This window comes from Arachis stenosperma, chromosome 7, assembly GCF_014773155.1.
Source record: "Arachis stenosperma cultivar V10309 chromosome 7, arast.V10309.gnm1.PFL2, whole genome shotgun sequence".
Lineage (NCBI taxonomy): Eukaryota > Viridiplantae > Streptophyta > Magnoliopsida > Fabales > Fabaceae > Arachis > Arachis stenosperma.
Genome location: NC_080383.1, coordinates 7959297 through 7980149, shown reverse-complemented (window position 1 = coordinate 7980149; position 20853 = coordinate 7959297). Strand labels below are relative to the sequence as shown.

Genomic DNA, 20853 nt, shown 5'->3' with positions numbered 1-20853 from the left:
TGAAAACTGCGGCAGCCTATCGCGGTTTATGTTTGAGAGAAGTTAGTCATAAATCGCTGCTGGCAGCAGCAGTTTATGTGCATGGGGATGTGTGCGTAAACCGCTAGAGGCTACAGCGGTTTACGTTAAAAGTTTAAGTATATTTTATCTGTTATTAGGTTCATATAGTTGGTGTCTTACTTGACCTTAATACATATAAACCATTCAGTGCAAGCTTGTAGCCTAAGTCCCTTCATCAAACATTCTATGTTAATTACTAGTTAGTTGTATTTTTCAATTGTTCATTCAGTTACTAATTATTATTATTACTGTACTGTAATTATATTAAAATATTAATTTTTTTTCTTGATCAGTTCTGATTCTTATTTTGTTTTGATTATCTATTTTGGTTGATTCATTTTTTTCTTTTATAAGATATTGAATAATAAAATTTATTATAAAAAATTAATGTTAACATAATTTGACAAATTAATAATATTTAAAAAATAATTAAAATTATTTTTAAACATCTAATTACTAAAATGGACCTATTTAAAATATTATTTTGTCTTATTTTTATATAATTTAATTTTATTTGTACTTATCTAAAATGTTGTCAACGGTTTCATATAAGTGTAAGGGTGTATTTGGCAAACACGTTGGGAAGGAGAGAAGTACGTTTGAGCTTCTTGAAAGTTTCACTTTTTTGTTTGGCCATTTTTATCTTCCTGAACGCAGAAGTGATTCTGCTTCTAAACGCACGTTTAGGAGAAACTAAAATTTGTAGCTTCTGCGTTTCACTTTCATGATTGCTTGTTGTCTTTGGAAAATTAGATGAAATTTTATTTCTTTTTTACTAACCCTACCCTTCATTTTCTCCTATAAAAAGATACTAGTAACTATTACTTTCATAATAATTTTTTTGTAATTCTTCTTACTTCTTCATAGTTATTCGTTCCAAATTTTTCATTAAAATAGTTCAAATTTGTTTTAATCACTAGCAAATTAAATATTTCAATTTTTTTATTATTTTTAATACTCATTTTTATATTTTAATTTTTATGTTTTTTATTGTATTTTTTACTTATATTTTTTTATTATATTTTTTATTTATATGATAAATATTTTTATATTATTTGTGTAGTGTTCTGATTTCTCATGTTATGTTTTTATGAATTTTTTTAATCATTTATTATACTATTTTTTATATGTATATTTTTTTATGAAATTTTTTTATTTTTGTTTGGTTTTTTATTTATTTTATTGTATTTCTTTTATTCATATGATAAATGTTGTTGACTTTTTTAGGATATTTTTATTTTTTATATGAATTCTTTTTTTTTCTATCCTTTACTGCATTATATTTATGTTGCGTACGAAATTTTTTATTTTTTTTTAATTTTATTCATACAAATTTTATTTACTTTTTATTATATTTTTTTGTTCATATGATATATGTTGTTGATTTTATGAAATTTTTATTATTTCTTATGTGTATGATTTTTTTCTATTCTTTGAAGTACTCTATTTTTGTTTTGTATTAATTTTTTTTATTTTTTATTCTGACTTTGTAAAATTTGTAATTGTAATTATTATATACTACGTTTATTATCAAAATTTTGTATAATATAAATTATGATCCTATAAAAAAAGATAAAATAAATAAAAAATTAATTATAAGTAACAACAAAACCATATATAATGAAAATTTATAGTAAACAGTACTAAAAAATTATAGAATATTTTTTTTGTTTGACATTATCAAATTTATAGTACTTTCTTTTATATTTTTATTTTTTTATTATATTTATTTTATTTATATGATAAATATTTTTATATTATTTTTATTAGTATTTTGATTTTGCATATAAAAAAAAATTATTTAAATTGATGTCTCTTTTAGTAATTTTTCATTTAAAAGTGATTTTGAGTAGTATAATCCAAACAATATTTATTTTACTACAATCAATTTTGATATAAAAATTACCAAACAAAAATCACGTTAACCCAAACTTACTTTTCATTAAAATCAATTTTACAAAATCACTTTTATGCAAACTCCCGTTTGCAAACTGAAATCCAAACACACACTAATTCCTCTTGTTAGTATGGAGTCTCCAGCACGATAACAATTAGGAAGGAGAAAATGTGAAGTATACAAAATGAGGAGACCGAAGATCATAACAATAAGGTTTTGGGTGCTAACGACCATGCTAATAATAAAGTTTTAGATCCAATCACTGCTCTTATTATATAAGAGTTTGTCATACACACGATTCCTGCACCATAAAATTTCATAAAAAAATTATATCCATTTGAATAATTAATTATTTATAGCTTCTTAAGATAAAATTTAATTAAAACTAAATCTCTTCATATCTAATTAATGACTGTTTCAATTATTCTTTTATAATTTTTTAATAAAATAAGTCACTTTCTTTCGTTTTCTTATTTTAATTTCTATTTGGTATGAAAACTCAACACAATAAAATAAAATTTATTTTATAAAAATATTATACAAGACTCAAATGTATTTTTTTTTTCACGTCCGTTTATAAAACTAAAAAAACAAAAAAGAAAAGGAAGAAATTGTAACAATAACATGCATGAATTGGAGTAAATTTGATTTGTATTATTATTACTGAACGTAAACCGCTATGGTCACCAGCGGTTTATGCACGCATTTAACAAACATAAACCGCTGCTGGCAACAGCGGTTTATAAAGAATCATAAATAAACAGAATTCGCTGCTGGCTCTAGCGGTTTCTGTGCAATTATAAACCGCTACTGCCAGTAGCGGTTTATATAACATAGTGAAACAACGTAATTGCGTAACCATTTTTAAAACAATGCATTTGCGTAAATTTGGGATTGAAACAATTTAAAAACGTAAATTGCCCTTATTTTAATATAAATATTATTACATAATTTTTATGTTAAAAATTTTCTTCAAACTCCCCACTGTTTGCTAGGAGTATTATTGTTATTTTTGTTTCGTACATTGATGAGCTAGTTAAGATCGTTTTATCACTAGATAGGTGATATTTATCAATTTTATTTAATTAATTATTTTCTTGGATCAAGCTAGTCTTTGAAAGCAGAACGCACATCGCTTTTGATGCAAGAAATTGACCAACTTTTAAAAGTGCCATATTTTGCTCAAATTAAAATTGGTGCATATTGGATACACATATAATAATAATAATGAAATAAAAACTATATATTTACAAAGAAAAATAAAGTGCGTATAAAAGTTTACATTATAATACATATCGTGCGGACGAATATATTGGTTGTAAATATCGAATTTCGTATACCATAAAGTTAAAGGTGTGAAAATATAAACTGTGTTGAGATCTCTTTAGAGATCTTCTAGAAATTTTTAACAACCCTTTTTTGCATGTGATTTATTATATTCCGCGATTCGCACGATGATAATTAGCAATGAGAAAATGGAGTTCCGATCTATCAATTCCTATAACATGTAAAAATTGTACTATAACTTTTAATTTTATTTATATAGATTTAAAATTAAAATTTTAAAGTAAATTTTAGCCAACTCTCTCTCAAATAAGGGGTGTTAACCTTAAATTGGTGAACTGGGTTTGAAAGATAGGTCTAAACGTTAAGTAGAGATGGTCTCCGACTTGGCTGTGTCTGGAAGCCATCGTTCGACTTGTATATATGAAAGAATGGGAGGTGATACCTGCAAAGACACTCCAATGTTTAAGTCAGCAAAGAGTTTAATAGGTTTAGAAAATATTAGAACTTAGAGATACCTGAGGAGTGTCTGCGTATTTATAGTGGTGAACCAAGAATTACCGTCAGAGTAGTTTCACCTTTTAAGGTGGGTAACTGTCCTTTTATCTTAAAAAAGTTGAGATATGACTCTTAAAAGTGGGTTGAAAAATTTTAGAGGTAGTTATTTATTTAAATAAGTGTTATCTGCCAGTTATCTTCCGAGCCCGTCTTCTTAGGGGTGGAGTTTGTGTTGAATTTGACCTCTTCTAAAGAGATCAGTTGATAATAAAGACCAGTTTTTAAATTAATTTTTTTTTATTTGGACTTGGACCCTAGTATTGGATTAGGATATCAACAAAGAATATATTACTTTCTATGATATATTTTATGATTATTAGAAAATTTTGATTATTATCATACTTAATATTAATCATCTTTTTAACTAGAGTTTAGATAACTACATAACTATTTATAATAAAATTATTGACTTCATTTCTTGCTCTGGATTAACCATTTAACAACTTAAACAATGCTAATAATCTACTAGACATAAAACTTGTGTGTGATTACACAAAATTTTAATTCAAACAGATCAATGTGAGTTTGAATTAGATTAGCCACGCGAGACAATCACAAAATTTTAACCGCAAATAGTTGGATAAATATCATTGAAAAATAAATTCTGGATAGTGGAAGTTTTTATTTGGTCAAGTTCCTTCATTCACGGTAAAACTTATGGCTTCAATGATATCTTGCAGATATTAGTAAATAATTAAAGGGATTATTAATCATACACAAGTGTGACCAAAGAATATTTGATTATTTAATTCTCTCGTTTCAATTTTTTTTTTGGCTGGAAAAGATTAAGGGATTGGGTAGTTTGGAAAAAAATGATGAAATTATACAATGGAATTTTGTTAAAAAAAGTTCTTGTAAGTTGTAAAAATTATTTTATTCTAATTACATAATTTGGTATCCACATTTAAGTTAGAGAGATAGCGAATAATAACTATGATGACTCAATCAAATTCCTTTAATAACAATAAAATATATGTTATAGAAGATAACAAATTCTTTATTTAAAAGAGAGTTAGTTAGAATTCACCAAATTTTAATTATTATTGATTTTGTTGATATAAAATTTAGACAATACTATTATAAAGGTGTGATTGATAACACATAAAAAATCTTATATATTTAAAATGGTTTGATTTTAGAATGCATAAATTTTTATGTTGTTTGTTTAACTTAATTTGGTGTTTTTTTTTTATGAAAACACATGAATGGACAAACTAGCAATAATGCTAAATACACAAAAAAAAAAGTTAAAATATATTTTATTTAATATTTATTAATTATTATAAAAATTAAATAAAATAAATTCTAATTGTTGACTAATTCATTTTGATTATCAAATATTTCTGACAAGATAGCTACATTATTACTAGAGATTTTGCCAATTATTTTGCATGATATCAATCTGTCAGTTTTTAATATTTTTTGTAAGTAACAGTATTATTAATGAATAAATCTTTCCGATTATAAATGTAGTAATACTTTGTTTGACTTAGTCATTAAAAAACAAAGGTCCTCAGGTCGAACTCTCGAAGCTACAGTGATAGTGTGATACACAAGCAAATCATTAAAGAAAAAAGAAAAAACTACACGTGCAAAGGATGCTCCATAGTATACATTAAATATACTTTTTTTTTCTTCTAAAATTAGAAACCAGATTTAAATTCGCAACCTCTAAATAAATATGATAAAATTATGCCATTTGAGTTATTATATTCATTGGCCATTAAATATAATTTTTAACATCTATATTATCAATACTATGTATTCCATAATAATATTAAAATTTCAGCCATTTTATCTAAATAAAATAAAAATCGATATTTATTATATAACCCTAAACTGAAAATGGTTATATATTTGACGTCTTTCTTAATTTATAAGTGATGATTTACCAACGAACATAAATAGACATAAATCATATTAGGCTAATGAATTTTTAAAATTATACACAAAACTCACTAACCTAGCATGATTTATATTATAAAAACAAACATCTGACGTTATCCTGTAAAACTCAAACGAAACATAAAAAACATAAATTATGTATAATATTTTCATAAAAAAATAACATTAGTAAATTTATAATAACAAAATATCAAACAATAATAAAAAAATAAACATAAATTTTTAAAAAATATAATCTCTTCATATTCATTTAGAGATTCATATTGATCTTATCTAGATGTTGCACATATTCATTTAGAGATTCATACTGATCTGATCGATTCGCCCTATTTTAGTTAAAAAAAATAATTTTTTTTTAGTAGATAATGGATGTAACATTTACTAGTAAGCAATGAAAATAAATCAGTTTGGAAAAATAATATTTTTCCAAAAGAGAAGGGGGTTTATTTTCTGTTTTAGGCATTAACAAAGACATCCAAGTATCAAAGCCTTAGAAATTTCAAATTTATTTGTACAAACAAATACCAAAGTTTCACATTCAGATCGATGTGGGGCTAAAGAAGAGAGACCCCTCCTACATTATAGGCACACATACACATGTTACATATATCACAATCTTCCAAACACACTTCAAATCTCACACCATAGGAGTATGGTGTATAGTGTATGTTATTGAATAATCCTAAGTCACACTATTTTTTTTTTTTTTATTTTCTCATTTTTGTTTCCCATTCCTTCCTTCTTCACCCCTAAAAAGAATTAAACTTGTTTAGGAGGGAAAGAAGGGAGAGGGGGAACAACAATGGAGGAACAAACACATCATCATCAATATCATAGGAAACAAACTAGTAGTTTTGGAGATTCCAAGATTGTTCCCCCCTTGGTACTTGTACAGCATTGTTGTTCTTCTTCTCTTTGGTTCTTGTTCTTCTTCATCACCATAACAACCATTTTCATCACTACTACCAATGCTCAACAAGCCTTTGATTATGGTGATGCACTCTCAAAGAGCCTCCTTTACTTTGAGGCACAGCGTTCAGGAAGAATTCCTTACAATCAGCGCGTCTCTTGGCGTCACCATTCCGGCCTCACTGATGGTCTAGAACAAGGGGTTAGTTAGTTAGTTACACCAATTTCTAGTTCTAGATTGCTAGGTGTTTGTGATAATTCCCAAGTTGAAAATTGAAGTATATATGTTCTTGCTTTTGAAGGTGGACTTGGTTGGAGGGTACTATGATGCAGGTGATCATGTGAAGTTTGGATTGCCAATGGCGTTCACAGTGACAATGCTTTCATGGGGTGCCATTGAATATTTGCAACACATTTCAGATGCTGGTGAGCTTCAACACACTTTGGAGGCTATCAAATGGGGCACTGATTACTTCATCAAAGCTCATACCAGCCCCAATGTCCTTTGGGCAGAGGTATCTTAATACATATATATATATATATATATATATACTCTTCAAATTCCTCCGGTTCGATAACTGTTTCAGGACAGAAAATACAGAGACGTTGAGGCAGTATAAATAATGTAGATACAGAAAATCTATCCGTGTCTTTGTATTTCTGTCTTGAGACAGTTTGGGACTAGTTTGGTTCAAGAGATTCAAGATTGTTGTTGTTGGGTTTTGAAGGTTGGTGATGGTGACACAGACCATTATTGTTGGCAAAGGCCAGAGGACATGACTACCTCAAGGCAAGCATTCAAGATAGATGAGGAAAAACCTGGTTCAGATCTGGCTGCAGAAACAGCAGCTGCCATGGCTGCAGCCTCAATTGTGTTCAAGAACACAAACCCACATTATTCTCACCTACTCCTACACCATGCTCAGCAGGTAGCTACTTTTGGTTCTGATCCTGCTTCTCTAGAATTAATTTAGTTAACTAATCTCTAGGGATTAATTAATCAGCTATATATATATGTGCTTTAGTTTTCTGCATTAATTAGGTACCATAATATGTCATTATCATTTTTAGTACGTAATTAAATTAAAATCAATGTTATGTATCTGGATACATACACAGTAGGGTAATAATTGAAGGGACTATTGAATTGAATGTGTTGTGGTGCAGTTGTTTGAATTTGGGGACAAGCATAGAGGGAAGTATGATGAGAGTGTTGGAGTGGTGAAGAGCTACTATGCGTCGGTGAGTGGTTACAAGGATGAGTTATTGTGGGCAGCCATGTGGCTGTACAAGGCCACCGACAGTGAAATGTATTTTCAGTACTTTATTTCAAAGGCTCACTCTTTTGGTGGCACTGGTTGGTCCATTTCTGAGTTCAGCTGGGATGTTAAGTATGCTGGTCTTCAACTCCTTGCCTCAAAGGTAAATTCTTTTGGGTACTTATTATCGTATTCTGAGCCGACATATCACTCATCTACATTAAAACAAGGGTGGATCGATGATCTGATCTGTCGACTTAGAATACGATAATGCTTAAATAGTATTGCTAACAAAAGAAAAAAGTGTTTTACTTTTCCCTTCAATCACTCTATGATAATGCCTGATGTCTCTTCCTTCAAGGCATTGAAATTAAGTCAAATGTTGTGTAACTGTGTTTGTATTTTACTTGTTTTTCAATCCTACTTTTCTTCAAATTTTAAACCTTTTATTTGTATTTGTGTTTCTGTTAATAGTGACCTATTTCTCTCTAGCTTAGTCTAACATTTTTACTTTTCTAATCTAAAAATATAGGGGTTAAATCTTGTAGCACTTTATTTTAAAAAAGTCACCTGTGGAGTATACACTAGTTAAGGTACATTATCTATATATGGTTGCTAATACCTAAAAAGTGTGTACACATGAACAATGTCATGTGCAGAGTTTGAAAGCTTTTGCTTTGAATCACACTACAATCAAAGTGATCTGGCTTGTGGTTGAGCCTAGATTTGTAGCTCAATGACTCACTTTACCCTTCAACATAAAAATTTTTCTATAGCCTCAACAACAATAATAATAATAATAATAATATAACTTAGTTTAAAAAATAAACAGAAAATTTCATACACATAACAAGAGAAAGCTTTCACCTGAGTAATTTAGTATTTACCACATTACTGCATTATAAAAAAGACTATTTTTCTTTTATAAATTTCATTTTATGTGTATGTACCTTATGAATTAATAATGGCATATCTAACTGATATGCTAATACCATCAAACTGTGAGGTCAGAAACTGCAGTTGTGTGGCCCACCTTCAATGCTAACTTAAGATTCACACATCACATTTTTGTTTTGTTTTGATTTTTATAATCAGATGGAATGAGTTTCATCACTCCTAAATTGTTGGAGAATAGCTTTCATACATAAGATTTGCTAATATTGAACAATATATCTAGATAATTCACAGCACAAGAAACAAAAAGAAAGAAAAAAAAAATGTTAACTATCAAACTATTGATTGAACCATGCTACATACACATGGCTCAGAACTTCACATGTGCTGCTCTTTACCCACCCTGTTTCTTGGGTCTTGTTGACCTACCTTTGAACACATTCAATGAGAAAAATGAAGTTAGATATTTCAAATTTCTAATTTGAAAAAATAAAAAAATTAGTGGTTAATTTCAAGAGTTTAGGCTTATTAGTCCAATGATAGAGAATATTATTAAGTACCCAGTTAAAGTTTGTGCATCATACACTAAGACAATCCAATAATATAAATTTTAATATATTTTTGCACGGATAACTTCTATTAAATTTATACTATTGAATTATCTTGGTGCATGAAACACCAAATTTTAATTCAGTACTACATATGGATCACAAGAGTTACAATTATTTTTAATCTTACAATAGGTTCATTGTATTTGTTGCAGTTCCTAAACCAAGAAAAACACAAGAAGCATAGTGATATACTTGAGCAATATAGATCAAAAGCTGAGTACTATATATGTTCATGTCTAAACAAGAACAACAATGATAGCAATGTGCAAAGAACTCCAGGTGGATTGCTCTATGTAAGACAATGGAACAACATGCAATATGTTTCAACAGCTTCATTCTTGCTCTCAGTGTATTCTGATTTCCTCAAAAGCACAAACCAAAATCTAAATTGTCATGGTGGCACAGTGGATCATGAAGAGATTCTAAGCTTTGCTAAGTCACAAATTGATTACATTTTGGGCTCAAACCCAATGAACATGAGCTATTTGGTGGGCTATGGGCCAAGGTACCCTAAAAGGGTGCACCATAGAGGTGCTTCCATTGTGTCATACAAGGAGAATAAAGGGTTCATAGGGTGTACACAAGGTTATGATAATTGGTACAGTAGCCAAGAACCTAACCCTAATGTTCTTGTTGGTGCATTGGTTGGAGGGCCTGATTGGCAAGACAATTTTGAAGATCAGAGGAACAATTTCATGCAAACTGAGGCTTGCACATATAACACTGCCCCCTTAGTTGGTGTTTTTGCAAAGTTATTGCATATAGAGAACCAGAAACTGGTTCAGGATTGTAACTCACTCTTGGTTGCATCCTTTTAAATAAAGAAATATATAGAGTACATTAATACAGCATATGTTACTCATAAGCCAATTAAAATTTTTTTCTTTTCTTTTCTCTTTTGTCTTCAAATTTTTCATATAGATGAGTGATTTTTTATGTTTTAGCTAAGTTTTTGTGGCTGCAAATGTAATTTCATTGTAAACAAATTTTTAAATTTGTTGGTACTACAGTCAACAGATTAACACTCTGTCCATGCCATTAATACATAATTCTACTCTGATTTTTTCTTTGGTCAAAAGTTGCATCCTTCAAGGAATCATCATTAGCATATTGCTGAATTAGTTGGAACATAAGAGAAGGTCAACAAAGCAAAAATTTAATTGATTAAATGAATTGGTCTGTGAATGGTTCATTTAAGAATTAAGATACTAATTTCTTTTTATTTCTCTACTTGTGGCATTGACAAAACATGTTTTGCTAGTATATACAATTCTGAGCACTCACTGTAGTTTATTGCCATGTGTTATCTACCCAACATTGAAATTCAGGCTATAAGATATTGAAAAAGTGACAGCGACTGCAGTATATCAGTAATTTCTAGGAACTAACCATGACCAATAATAGGCCCTGACATGTGACAATATAATATCTTAACATTAATATAAAAAACCCAAGCACAAATCTCTAACATGTTATGCACTTATTACATTACATTTTCTATATAATACTATTTCTACATTTACCATAGTCTAATATAGAATGAAGTTGCAATTTGTAAATTGCAACACTAACTTTAATCAGTTGAGTTCTGCAACAGTCCAATGATACAACATGGTAACTGAGGAAGGAGTTTCATCACCAGCACCATCATCAACCTCTAACAACAACAGAAGATGGAGTTACCATGTTTTCTTGAGTTTTAGGGGAGCAGACACAAGAAAAGGCTTCACAAACCACTTGTATTCTGCTTTAAAGGATGCTGGGATCATAGTTTTCAGAGATGACAAGATTCTTGAAGTTGGAGATGTCATATCAGATGAACTTCCAAGAGCAATCAAGGACTCACTCTCTGCCATTGTTATCCTCTCACCAAAATATGCTACTTCCACTTGGTGCTTGGAGGAGCTTCACTGCATTCTTGAGTCCAAACTTGAAGTTTTCCCTATCTTCTATGATGTGGAAGCATCTGATGTTAGATACCAAAAGGGAAGTTTTGCTGAGGCCTTTGAGAAACATGAGAAGAGGTATGATGGAGATAAGGTTCAAAAATGGAGAGATGCCTTAACACAAGTAGCTGGTTTAAGTGGTTGGGGCTCCAAAAAAAGGTTAGCATCACATACATACACACATATTCAGAATTTTGTTGCTGTTCTCAACAATTTTGGCTCTCTAACAGGAGGATATAACCTATAGTTTCGACAAAAAAAATTTATCAATTTATTTGTTATTAGAATAGGAAAAGTTTTGATGGCATTTTAAAAATTAGGTCTTAGAATTCTGAGTGGCTCTCTGCATAATCATGTTGCTGCATGCTTAGTTGTTAATTTTTGATTGAATCTCACTTTAGGTAGCCTAATAGAAAATTTCATGTTATGTTGGAACCTTTTGAATATGGTATTGAACCTCAAGAATTTATCCTAATGCAGAAAATCTTGTATTGTTTTGTCAAAGTTGTATGCAATGCAATGAAAACTACTGCTAGAAGAAAATCAGCAATATGTGCTTTTAAGATCTCAACTCATCATGTGAATGCTACATTATTGTTGGAAATTAAGATATAATCAATTCATTCTTGGAACATACATATTCTTTTTGTTCTATTATTTATTACCATTCATGCTTGGTCCATGTTAGATTATTTTTCTCTTATGCAGGTTGGAAGCAGAACTAATTGAAGAAATTGTCACAACTGTTTGGACAAGGCTGCAACCTAAATTGCCAACATTTAGGGATGGATTGGTTGGAATTGATAAGAAGATAGAAGACATGAACTCACTTTTAAGACCAGATGTAAAGGATGTTCGCTTTATAGGCATATGGGGCATGGGAGGCATAGGAAAGACAACTCTTGCTAAAGTCTTGTATATGAAAATTCGAAGAAAATTCGAAATTAGTTGCACCCTTGACAATGTTAGAGAAGCTTCCGGTCAAAGACATGGCCTGCTAAACTTGCAAAGAGAACTTCTTAGTAAGCTGAAAATTATGGACACAAAGATAGAAGATGAGTATCAAGGAATAGACACTATTAGAAACTTTCTCTTCAATAAAAAGGTTCTACTTATTCTTGATGATGTAAGTGATATGAGCCAATTAGAGAATTTAGCAGAAAAGGAATGGTTTGGTCCAGGGAGTAGAGTAATAGTGACTACAAGAGACATGCAACTTTTGACATCTCATGGAATATCAGAAAAGTATGAGATTGATTTCTTAAACCCTGAAGAATCCCTTCAACTCTTTTCAAGGAAAGCCTTTAAGAGAGATGAACCTCCAGAGCATTTTCTGAAGCTGTCAAAAGCCGTGATCAAATATGCTGGAGGCCTTCCTTTGACACTCAAGCTTCTTGGCTCACTTCTTTGCGAACGAAGTGTGTCACAATGGAAGGAGGTTTTAGAACAGATAAAAGAAGTTCCTGAGAGTGATAGTCTTCATAGGACACTTGGAATAAGCTATGATGGACTACCGAGGCGATATAAAGGACTATTTCTAGACATTGCTTGTTTCTTCAAAGGGTGGACTAAAGATCAAGTGAAACAAATACTGAATGATTGCGGCCGTTATCCTCCAATTGGAATCGAAATTCTTATTGAAAAATCACTGGTAACTTATGATTCAGGGGTTCTGGGGATGCATGATTCACTTCAAGACATGGGAAGGAGTATTGTCTTTGAAGAATCTCCTGAAATTGCTGGTAAACGTAGCAGGTTGTGGTCTTTGGATGACATTGATCATGTGCTAAGAAAAAAAAAGGTGATAAAAACTCTTTAATGCAAATATGAACTTTGTTTATAAGTTCTCCAAGTCACTGCTAATTTTCATCAGTAATCTTTACCAGGTAAATGAATCAACACAAGGCATAGTACTTGAATTATGGCATTTGCATCATGAAGCTCGCTGGCACCCTGAAGGGTTCTCAAATATGGAGATCCTTAGACTACTTATCTTGTCAAGTAACTTGCACCTTCCACTTGGCCTAAAATGTCTATCTAGTGGATTAAAAGTCCTTGTATGGAGGGAATGTCCCTTAAACGCTTTACCACTTGGAGTCCCTCTGGATGAACTCGTTCGCCTCGAAATGCCTCACAGCAATCTAAAACAACTTTGGAACGGAATGCAGGTAACTTAAGATGTGCTAGCATAATGCTTAATGAAGCTTGAAGAAGCTAGTCTTCTTGTTTTGCTATCCTTTTCTTCTTCTTTTTTTAACAACTTTCTATGTTTTGATGATCAGTACTTTGCTAAGATGAAATCCATCTATTTAAGTCATTCTCTAAGCCTGACTAGTACTCCGGATTTTACCGGAATCCCCAATCTGGAAATACTGTATCTTGATGAATGCATAAACCTGTTTGAGGTTCATCCATCTCTTGGAAAGCACAGAAAGCTTGTCAAAGTGTCATTAGCTGACTGCAGAAATCTCAAGAAACTTCCAAGAAAATTGGAAATGGAATCTCTGAAGTGCTTAGACCTCCATGGCTGCACAAATGTCAGAAAGCTTCCTGAGTTTGGGGAAAATATGATACATCTAGAGGAGCTCGATTTGCGCAACATCGCCATAGCAGAATTGCCTCCTTCTCTTGGTCATGTAACTGCTCTTCGCACTTTGAATTTAGAGAGTTGTCAAAATCTCATTTGCTTGCCAAAAACTTTTGGCAATTTGAAATCTCTCACAAAGCTCAATATCTGCTGTTGCTCAAACTTTTCTAAGCTGCCGGAGAATTTAAATGAAAATGAAGCATTAGAATATCTAAATGCAAGTTTAACTGCATTAAGAGAAATACCTTCTTCTATTGTTCATTTGAAGAATCTTATGTGGCTCATTATAGCTGGATGTAAAGTTCAGGAAACTTCCAACTCATGGAACATCATTCAACCAATAGCACAGATATTCGGCTTCAAGAGTTATCATCCACCGATTTCAATGAGCTTGGTGTTGCCTCCTTCTATATCAGGTATGAGAATGTTGAAGGAATTGAGTTTGAGAAATTGCAACCTCCATGATGGATCAATTCCTTATGATCTCGGCTGCTTGTCTTCGCTCGAGCTTTTAGATCTAAGCAAAAACAATTTTGTAAACCTGCCTGATGGATGCTTCTCTAAGCTCTTCAAACTAGCAGAACTTTACATTTATGATTGCCAAAGCCTTGTGTCATTGCCTGATCTTCCACCAAATGCAGCACATGTTTACTTGTACAATTGTCCTCGCCTCGAGTCACTGCCTAAGCTTCCACCAACGGTGCAGCGAGTAGATGCATGCCAGAGTGTTTCACTGAAACCTTTATCAGATCCAGAACAAATATGGAGTCTATTGGAAGCAATTGACTTAGAGGTCTAATTATACATGCTTTTCTTTCTGATAGTTATCTTGTTAAGTAATTAGTGTTTAACATGAGAGTTTCTTTACAACAGGAGGTGGAGGATCCTGATTCTTCAATGAAATTCTCTCGGTTTCGGCCTATACTGGAGATTCCTGGAACAGACCTTCCTGCATGCTTTGAGAATGAAGATTATTTTGTGCCAGACAAACGATTTCTAGAACATTTTGGAATTCAATTTGAGTCGGCCGTATCAATAATCCTGGAAATACCAGAATCTTGTAGTCAGAGTGAATTTTGGGGAATTGCTGTATGCCTTGTGATAGAAGGCAATCCAGAATCTGCACCATTGCAGTACTATGATGGCCTATATTGCTTTAGTCAAGTTCATAGTGCTAATTCTGAGGAAAAACAGGAAATCAACATTGAAGATGCTGAATGGATTAAGTGGATACCAAACTATAAATGCCCTCACATTTTGATGTATTATTATCCTGTTAACTTTTGGCAACATGATGAAAACAAAGTTAAACTAATGTTTTATGCTATAAACAACAATGGCACAGGGAATAAGATGATGATTGAGGGGAGTAATAGTAAAAAATGTTCCAAAATAAAGAAGTGTGGTGCACGTTTGGTATCTAAGATGGGTTCTGGTTGTGTGCAGAAGACACCAAATCCATACAGGAAGGAAGGATTCCCACCTATCAAAATTCCCAAAGTTTCACCTGAAGGAATGTATGTAGCCACTGCTTATGCAACGACTCGCATAAGATAACTAATGCTTCTTTCAATGTGTATTTTATATTCCGATATGTATTCTATACAGAATTACAGATAATTGATTTGGTAGTTGATTTTTGGTGTACACATAGCATGATTATACATACTTATCTCCACCAAAACACTGTTGGAAAGGTTAATGTTTGCTTGTTAGTTTGTCAATAAAAACAGTAGTTTTAAAACATTTATGTCTGCATCAAATTAGGAGTAGCAGCCAAGTTAATGCATATATCATGTATTCATATTAAACCTTTATGTAGCCAAAACTCCACTAACAAATCACAATGTTGAAACTGTTGCTGTTTTTGTTAAAGTGTAATTCTGTCTAGAAAGCTGAAGCTTTGAAGGTGGTGGTATTATTGTAGATTTCTTGCAATAATGTCCAGAATTTTTGGCTTTCAGGGTATGCTTTTGATATTGAATGACATTGGAGAAAACCCAAATTTTATTTCCAATTTTTTTCTAATTAAAAAGATAAAAAAGAAAGCATGAGAATGATCCACTTACAAACACTACAGTCATGTTATTCTTGAAGAAATGGATTCCATGTCTGGTCACTGGTCAACTACAGTCAACATAAATTCCTTGATCATCAAACAGTTCACAGCTCATAACTTGATTCAATGAATTGCCACAAGAGTCCAAGACCTTTCTTCATATCATGGATTTAAGTTCAGTTGTTCACTCTTTTTTTTTTCCTTAAAATATATTCAGACTTTGCATTTTTTTTCCCTGTACAGACTTTGCCTTTTCTTACAATTATTTCCGACACAATGACTCAGTCAAGCGCTTTATACAATTATACATTTGATTTTAGGAATAGTTAAAAATTTGGACATTTGTTAAATTTTATTAAACAATATAATATATAAAAAAAATGAATCTTTTAAAAATATTAAAAATCTTAAATTGCAGACTTTCCTTTTTCTTAAGATTTTTATTTTATGTTATTGGACATATCTTAAGAATCATGCAATAACAGAACCGAGCATGTGAGTTCATTAAAACAGGAAAATAAATGTTACAATATACTCATAAAATCATTCTATTTTATTTCTTATACATTACTGTTTTCCATCAAAAGAATAACATTCAATGTGACAGGGTGCAAAGGCTATTTAATTCTCTCAATTTTTCAATTGCAAAACAAAAACAAAAAGAAGAGAGAAAAACGGAGAGAAAAAAGTTTTATGTCGTAAACACAGGAAGAAAAAGGTTCTTCTGTTTTTCTGAAAGTCCTCTTTTCTCTGATCACCCCACAAAAAAATTGTTTCAAAGTTTCGAACTTTGGCCAAAATGGGTTCCGAGCTTCGCCGGTGGCGGTGGTGGTGCGCCGTCTTCGTCGGAATGTTGGCCGTGACCTTAACTTCTTCCGAACAACAACAACAAACGGTGTCTCGAATTGCCTTCGGATCATGTTCCAACCAAAGTGCACCTCAGGTTCCAAATTTTCTGTCTTTTATTTATTTTCCTTTTGGAAGTGTTTTCTTTTTTCTGTTTTTGTACTTTCTTCTTTGTCTTCTCTTTTTTTCTTCTGTTTCACCCATGTGATGCAGTGTCGTATGTTATTTCAATGATTCACTCATGATGTCCCAATTCTCGTACCAACATGCTATTTCCAATCTCCATGTCACGTCAACTTAAGCAAACTTTGGTTCTGTGCTTGACTTTGAATTTCTTTTCCAAAAAGTATTCATATGTATATATTGCTATTTTTATTCAACAATTCAATTAGTGATTAAGTACACATACTATTTGGCTATAGCTTAATATCTAGAATCTGTTCCCTGTTCTGTGAACTGTGAAGAATAGGTTGGAATAATGATCCATGACATGATATAACTCTATTATGGAGGTGTGTTTTTGCACTTTTACCATTTAAAAATTGTTCAGGCTAAAGTGAAGTCACACCTTTAGGTTAGAAGGTATAGGTATTAGGTAGTAGTGGCATATTACTACATGATATATATGTAGGACCCTGATGACATATTTTTATGCTCTTCTATAGTTTTTCATATTCAAGCTATCTATATTATGTTACATCTACATATAATTTTTTGGAAATCACAGAGCTAGAGCTACAGATTCAGTGATAATTTAGTTTTCAACAATGCTTTACACTTAACAGTCTTCTATGTGGCTCAAGCTGAATATTAGATTTAACTTTCAAATTGTATTTCGGATGTTAATGTATGCATATCCCATTTTTTTGGTTGTTCTGCCAGCCCATTTGGGATGCTGTGGTGGACTTCCATCCCCAGGTTTTTATATGGCTTGGTGATAATATTTATGGAGACATCAAACACCCTTTTAAACTATTTGGACGGGAAAGGACTATTGGACCGTGGAAGAATGTTCCGCGATTTGTTCCTTCCTCTGAGCAGGAGATGGAGGCTAAATACAAGAAGGCTAAGTCACACCCTGGCTACACTCGACTTCGTCAGAATGCTAAGGTGCTTCAATCTAAGCTTCTATGCCTCTTTTCTGGTTGAGATTCTCATGGAAAGATATTTGTCAAAAAGTATGTTTATGTGGGTGCATTTACTGAAATGGTGAATGTGTTTACTCAACTTCTTTAGCCTAAGTTTTTTATATTTGAAATGTAATAGGTTATTGGAACATGGGACGATCATGATTATGGATTAAATAATGCAGGAAAAGAGTTTGATAGGAAAGTAACTAACCAAAAGTTACTTCTTGATTTCTTAGATGAACCTCAAGATAGCCCGAGGTGGGTCAACAATCTCCTTCATTGAATTATCATGTTCTACCTATTTACATGCTAGAATTTGATATACGTTCTGTCCAAGAGAACTATTGATACATATTAAAATTGAATATTTGAATGTATGTATATATGGATTCACTGATTCAGATGTTTTGAAAGGCATCAGAGAATTCGATACTTACTGCAGTTTCGTATTTCAGGCGGAAACAGGCTGGTGTATACACCTCATATACATATGGTTCTGCAGGTAGAGATGTCAAGGTATTAACTGAAACATTGCTGTTTTATTTATTTATTTAGAATTTCTAATTTAACTTTTTCTTGCAATGATAAAATCTTCTCGTGGTCACTATGTCAGTAGCCACGACAAGGTCTCCTTAAATGTCTTGCAACTTAAATAAAGCACTCAATATGTTAACATGTTATTACCAATAGACATGTTAGATGTTGTTTTAAGCATGCATCTTGTGCTAAGACATGCTATTGTTGTTTACCATGCAAAACACTTCAGATTGTCCTCTTGGATGCCAGATACCATAGGGACCCTGTAGGAAGTTATGGAACCATGTTGGGTGATTCACAATGGTCATGGTTTGAGAAAGAACTAAAGGGTCCTCCAACAGCCATTACCATCATTGCATCTTCTGTTCAGGTACAATATTTAGATATAAGTCTTTGTGATCTCTGACATTCATCATTATGTGAATTTAGTTTGTGATGCTTAAATTCTTAAACTATGGGGACATTTTGTTAGAATAAACCAAACTACATGATTTATTCTTTGAAAGCTTATGAAGAGAAATTCTCTCATAATGGCCTTCTCTTGCTTGGTTGTATTGATTTCATTATATACTTTCTATATATCCAGGTTATACCAAATCATACAGCAATCACTCTTCCATTCTTTGATATGGAATCATGGACTCGTTACCCGAAGGAAAGAGATCACCTTTTCAAATTAATTGCAGATAGTAAGGTAACAACTTTAGTGCATTCATTTTGTCTTGTACATTTGACATCTAACATTTATTGTTAGGGGGATTTACATTGGTATTATTTACACATGCTGTGAAAAAGGTATTTACTCGAAAATCTTAGTTGTCCTTCGTGTGCAGAGGAGTGGAGTATTCTTCATAAGTGGAGATGTTCACTTTGGGGAAATCTCAAGATATGACTGCGCCGGGGATTATCCGCTATATGAAGTAACCTCAAGTGGGATTACTCAATCAGTTGAAGGGACTCTGCCGGATTTCTTCCATTTTGTTGTGAGATTTGTGTCATGGTTGGTCCCATCCACAATGAGGGTGAAGAACAAAAACTGCAGATACAAATCTTGTATATATGGTAAACTTCTCCTCCTAATTTTTTTTTTTTTATTTATCACTTGCAAGGAAACAAAACTCCAGAGTTATCCTAAACTAGTGGATATTTGGTAAACTTAAACCACAAAGATCAACTCAGAAACTTGATTTCAAGACCTAAACTAGTAAAACTTGTATAAGGTAGCTGGAGAGTTCGATAACCTTGTTCGCCTAGATTTTCATGTTTTAAAGTTTAGAATGTGGATTTCTGTTAGGCCAGCCGAACTTTGGAGCTATTGAAATAAACTGGGAATCTCAACCAGTAACTCTGAAGTTGGAAATCAGGGACAAGAATGGCCGTCCTGTTTCAGGCGTCAACACTTCATTAAGAGAACTACAGGCATCAAATTCACAGACTTGTTCCACAGAGAAAGCTGCTGGATGTAACTGCACTCCTGAATCTAGTCTTCCATGGATTGTCAGATATCGCCTCGCTATTCTAGTTTTTGTCTCCTTAGCTTGTGAGTTGTCTTAACTTCTATTTGCTTTAACTATCTGCAAATCCAACTTGGATTATCTGCATTTATTCATTGTATAATGCATTTCTGGTTTTACAAACATGGGGGTTTTGAGTTCATGATGTTTTTCCTTTTTCTTTTTTCTTTTTTCCCGTTGCAGTATTGCTTCTTGTATTGGTACTGCTTCTTTATGCTGTTATCAAAATCGCCCGACAAGGAATCTGCAGCAAAAGGAAGCCCGATTGATTGACACGCATAGTGTTGCATACACAGCCCACAAAAGGGAGAATGTGTAACACTTCTTAACCTCTGCATAATTAATTAACATCAGTCATTATAGATCAATAAGATGTATAGGGTAGTATTCTTATGCTGTTTTCATTAATGAATTAATCCTAAATGAAAACAGCTTATAGTTTAAGTTATTAGTGAAATTTTAGTTATTTTCTTTCTTGTTTATTTGACTTCTTTATCTGCTACTTTCACTGAATTTTATATTACGATTAGCATTATTCTAATGGTATTTTTTCACTTTTGGAGATTCATGTGGTTAACACATAATTGCTACATTATTATTATTATTATTTTCAGTATAAAGCAATTACATGGTACAAAAAATGAAAGTAATAATAAACATTAAATCCATTGATTCATTGATTGCTTTTTGACTCAGTTCATATAGAATACATGTAAACTATGTTTTATATTAATATTAATGTTTCTTAACGTTTAGCTTGTGTCTTGTTATTTGAAGTCTATGCAGACAAGACAAAAAATAAAGATAGGTTACATTGCGTATATGTAGTTTTCATATGTTTCTACTCTCATTTTCCA

The 20853-nt window shown here is 31.9% G+C and overlaps 3 protein-coding genes across 3 annotated transcripts; all 3 read left to right on the top strand.

Annotated features, from left to right (window-relative positions):
* The first annotated feature begins 6449 nt into the window (after window positions 1-6449).
* Window positions 6450-10335, top strand: LOC130941895 (endoglucanase 11-like). The gene is made up of 5 exons (XM_057870531.1): window positions 6450-6815; window positions 6916-7128; window positions 7342-7542; window positions 7781-8035; window positions 9530-10335. The coding sequence occupies exons 1-5, from the start codon at window positions 6507-6509 to the stop codon at window positions 10193-10195; spliced, it is 1644 nt and encodes a 547-aa protein (XP_057726514.1). The 5' UTR covers window positions 6450-6506; the 3' UTR covers window positions 10196-10335.
* Window positions 10336-10895: 560 nt separating this feature from the next.
* On the top strand, window positions 10896-15640 carry LOC130940427 (TMV resistance protein N-like). Its single transcript, XM_057868558.1, has 5 exons — window positions 10896-11482; window positions 12032-13124; window positions 13210-13491; window positions 13606-14703; window positions 14784-15640. The coding sequence occupies exons 1-5, from the start codon at window positions 10989-10991 to the stop codon at window positions 15465-15467; spliced, it is 3651 nt and encodes a 1216-aa protein (XP_057724541.1). The 5' UTR covers window positions 10896-10988; the 3' UTR covers window positions 15468-15640.
* Window positions 15641-16569: 929 nt separating this feature from the next.
* On the top strand, window positions 16570-20540 carry LOC130941678 (uncharacterized). Its single transcript, XM_057870243.1, has 9 exons — window positions 16570-16912; window positions 17698-17925; window positions 18082-18203; window positions 18401-18461; window positions 18712-18852; window positions 19069-19176; window positions 19316-19544; window positions 19777-20022; window positions 20180-20540. The coding sequence occupies exons 1-9, from the start codon at window positions 16769-16771 to the stop codon at window positions 20263-20265; spliced, it is 1365 nt and encodes a 454-aa protein (XP_057726226.1). The 5' UTR covers window positions 16570-16768; the 3' UTR covers window positions 20266-20540.
* Window positions 20541-20853: the final 313 nt, after the last annotated feature.

What these genes read in the sequence shown, in the direction of transcription:
- LOC130941895 (XM_057870531.1), top strand. Translation starts at nt 6,507, where the DNA reads ATGGAGGAACAAACACATCATCATCAATATCATAGGAAACAAACTAGT. An exon ending in CCAATGTCCTTTGGGCAGAG is followed by an intron (nt 7,129 to 7,341) that starts GTATCTTAATAC and finishes TGGGTTTTGAAG; the next exon opens with GTTGGTGATGGTGACACAGA. An exon ending in TTCAACTCCTTGCCTCAAAG is followed by an intron (nt 8,036 to 9,529) that starts GTAAATTCTTTT and finishes TATTTGTTGCAG; the next exon opens with TTCCTAAACCAAGAAAAACA.
- LOC130940427 (XM_057868558.1), top strand. Translation starts at nt 10,989, where the DNA reads ATGGTAACTGAGGAAGGAGTTTCATCACCAGCACCATCATCAACCTCT. An exon ending in GGTTGGGGCTCCAAAAAAAG is followed by an intron (nt 11,483 to 12,031) that starts GTTAGCATCACA and finishes TCTCTTATGCAG; the next exon opens with GTTGGAAGCAGAACTAATTG. An exon ending in AACTTTGGAACGGAATGCAG is followed by an intron (nt 13,492 to 13,605) that starts GTAACTTAAGAT and finishes TTTGATGATCAG; the next exon opens with TACTTTGCTAAGATGAAATC.
- LOC130941678 (XM_057870243.1), top strand. Translation starts at nt 16,769, where the DNA reads ATGGGTTCCGAGCTTCGCCGGTGGCGGTGGTGGTGCGCCGTCTTCGTC. An exon ending in CCAACCAAAGTGCACCTCAG is followed by an intron (nt 16,913 to 17,697) that starts GTTCCAAATTTT and finishes TTGTTCTGCCAG; the next exon opens with CCCATTTGGGATGCTGTGGT. An exon ending in GACTTCGTCAGAATGCTAAG is followed by an intron (nt 17,926 to 18,081) that starts GTGCTTCAATCT and finishes GAAATGTAATAG; the next exon opens with GTTATTGGAACATGGGACGA.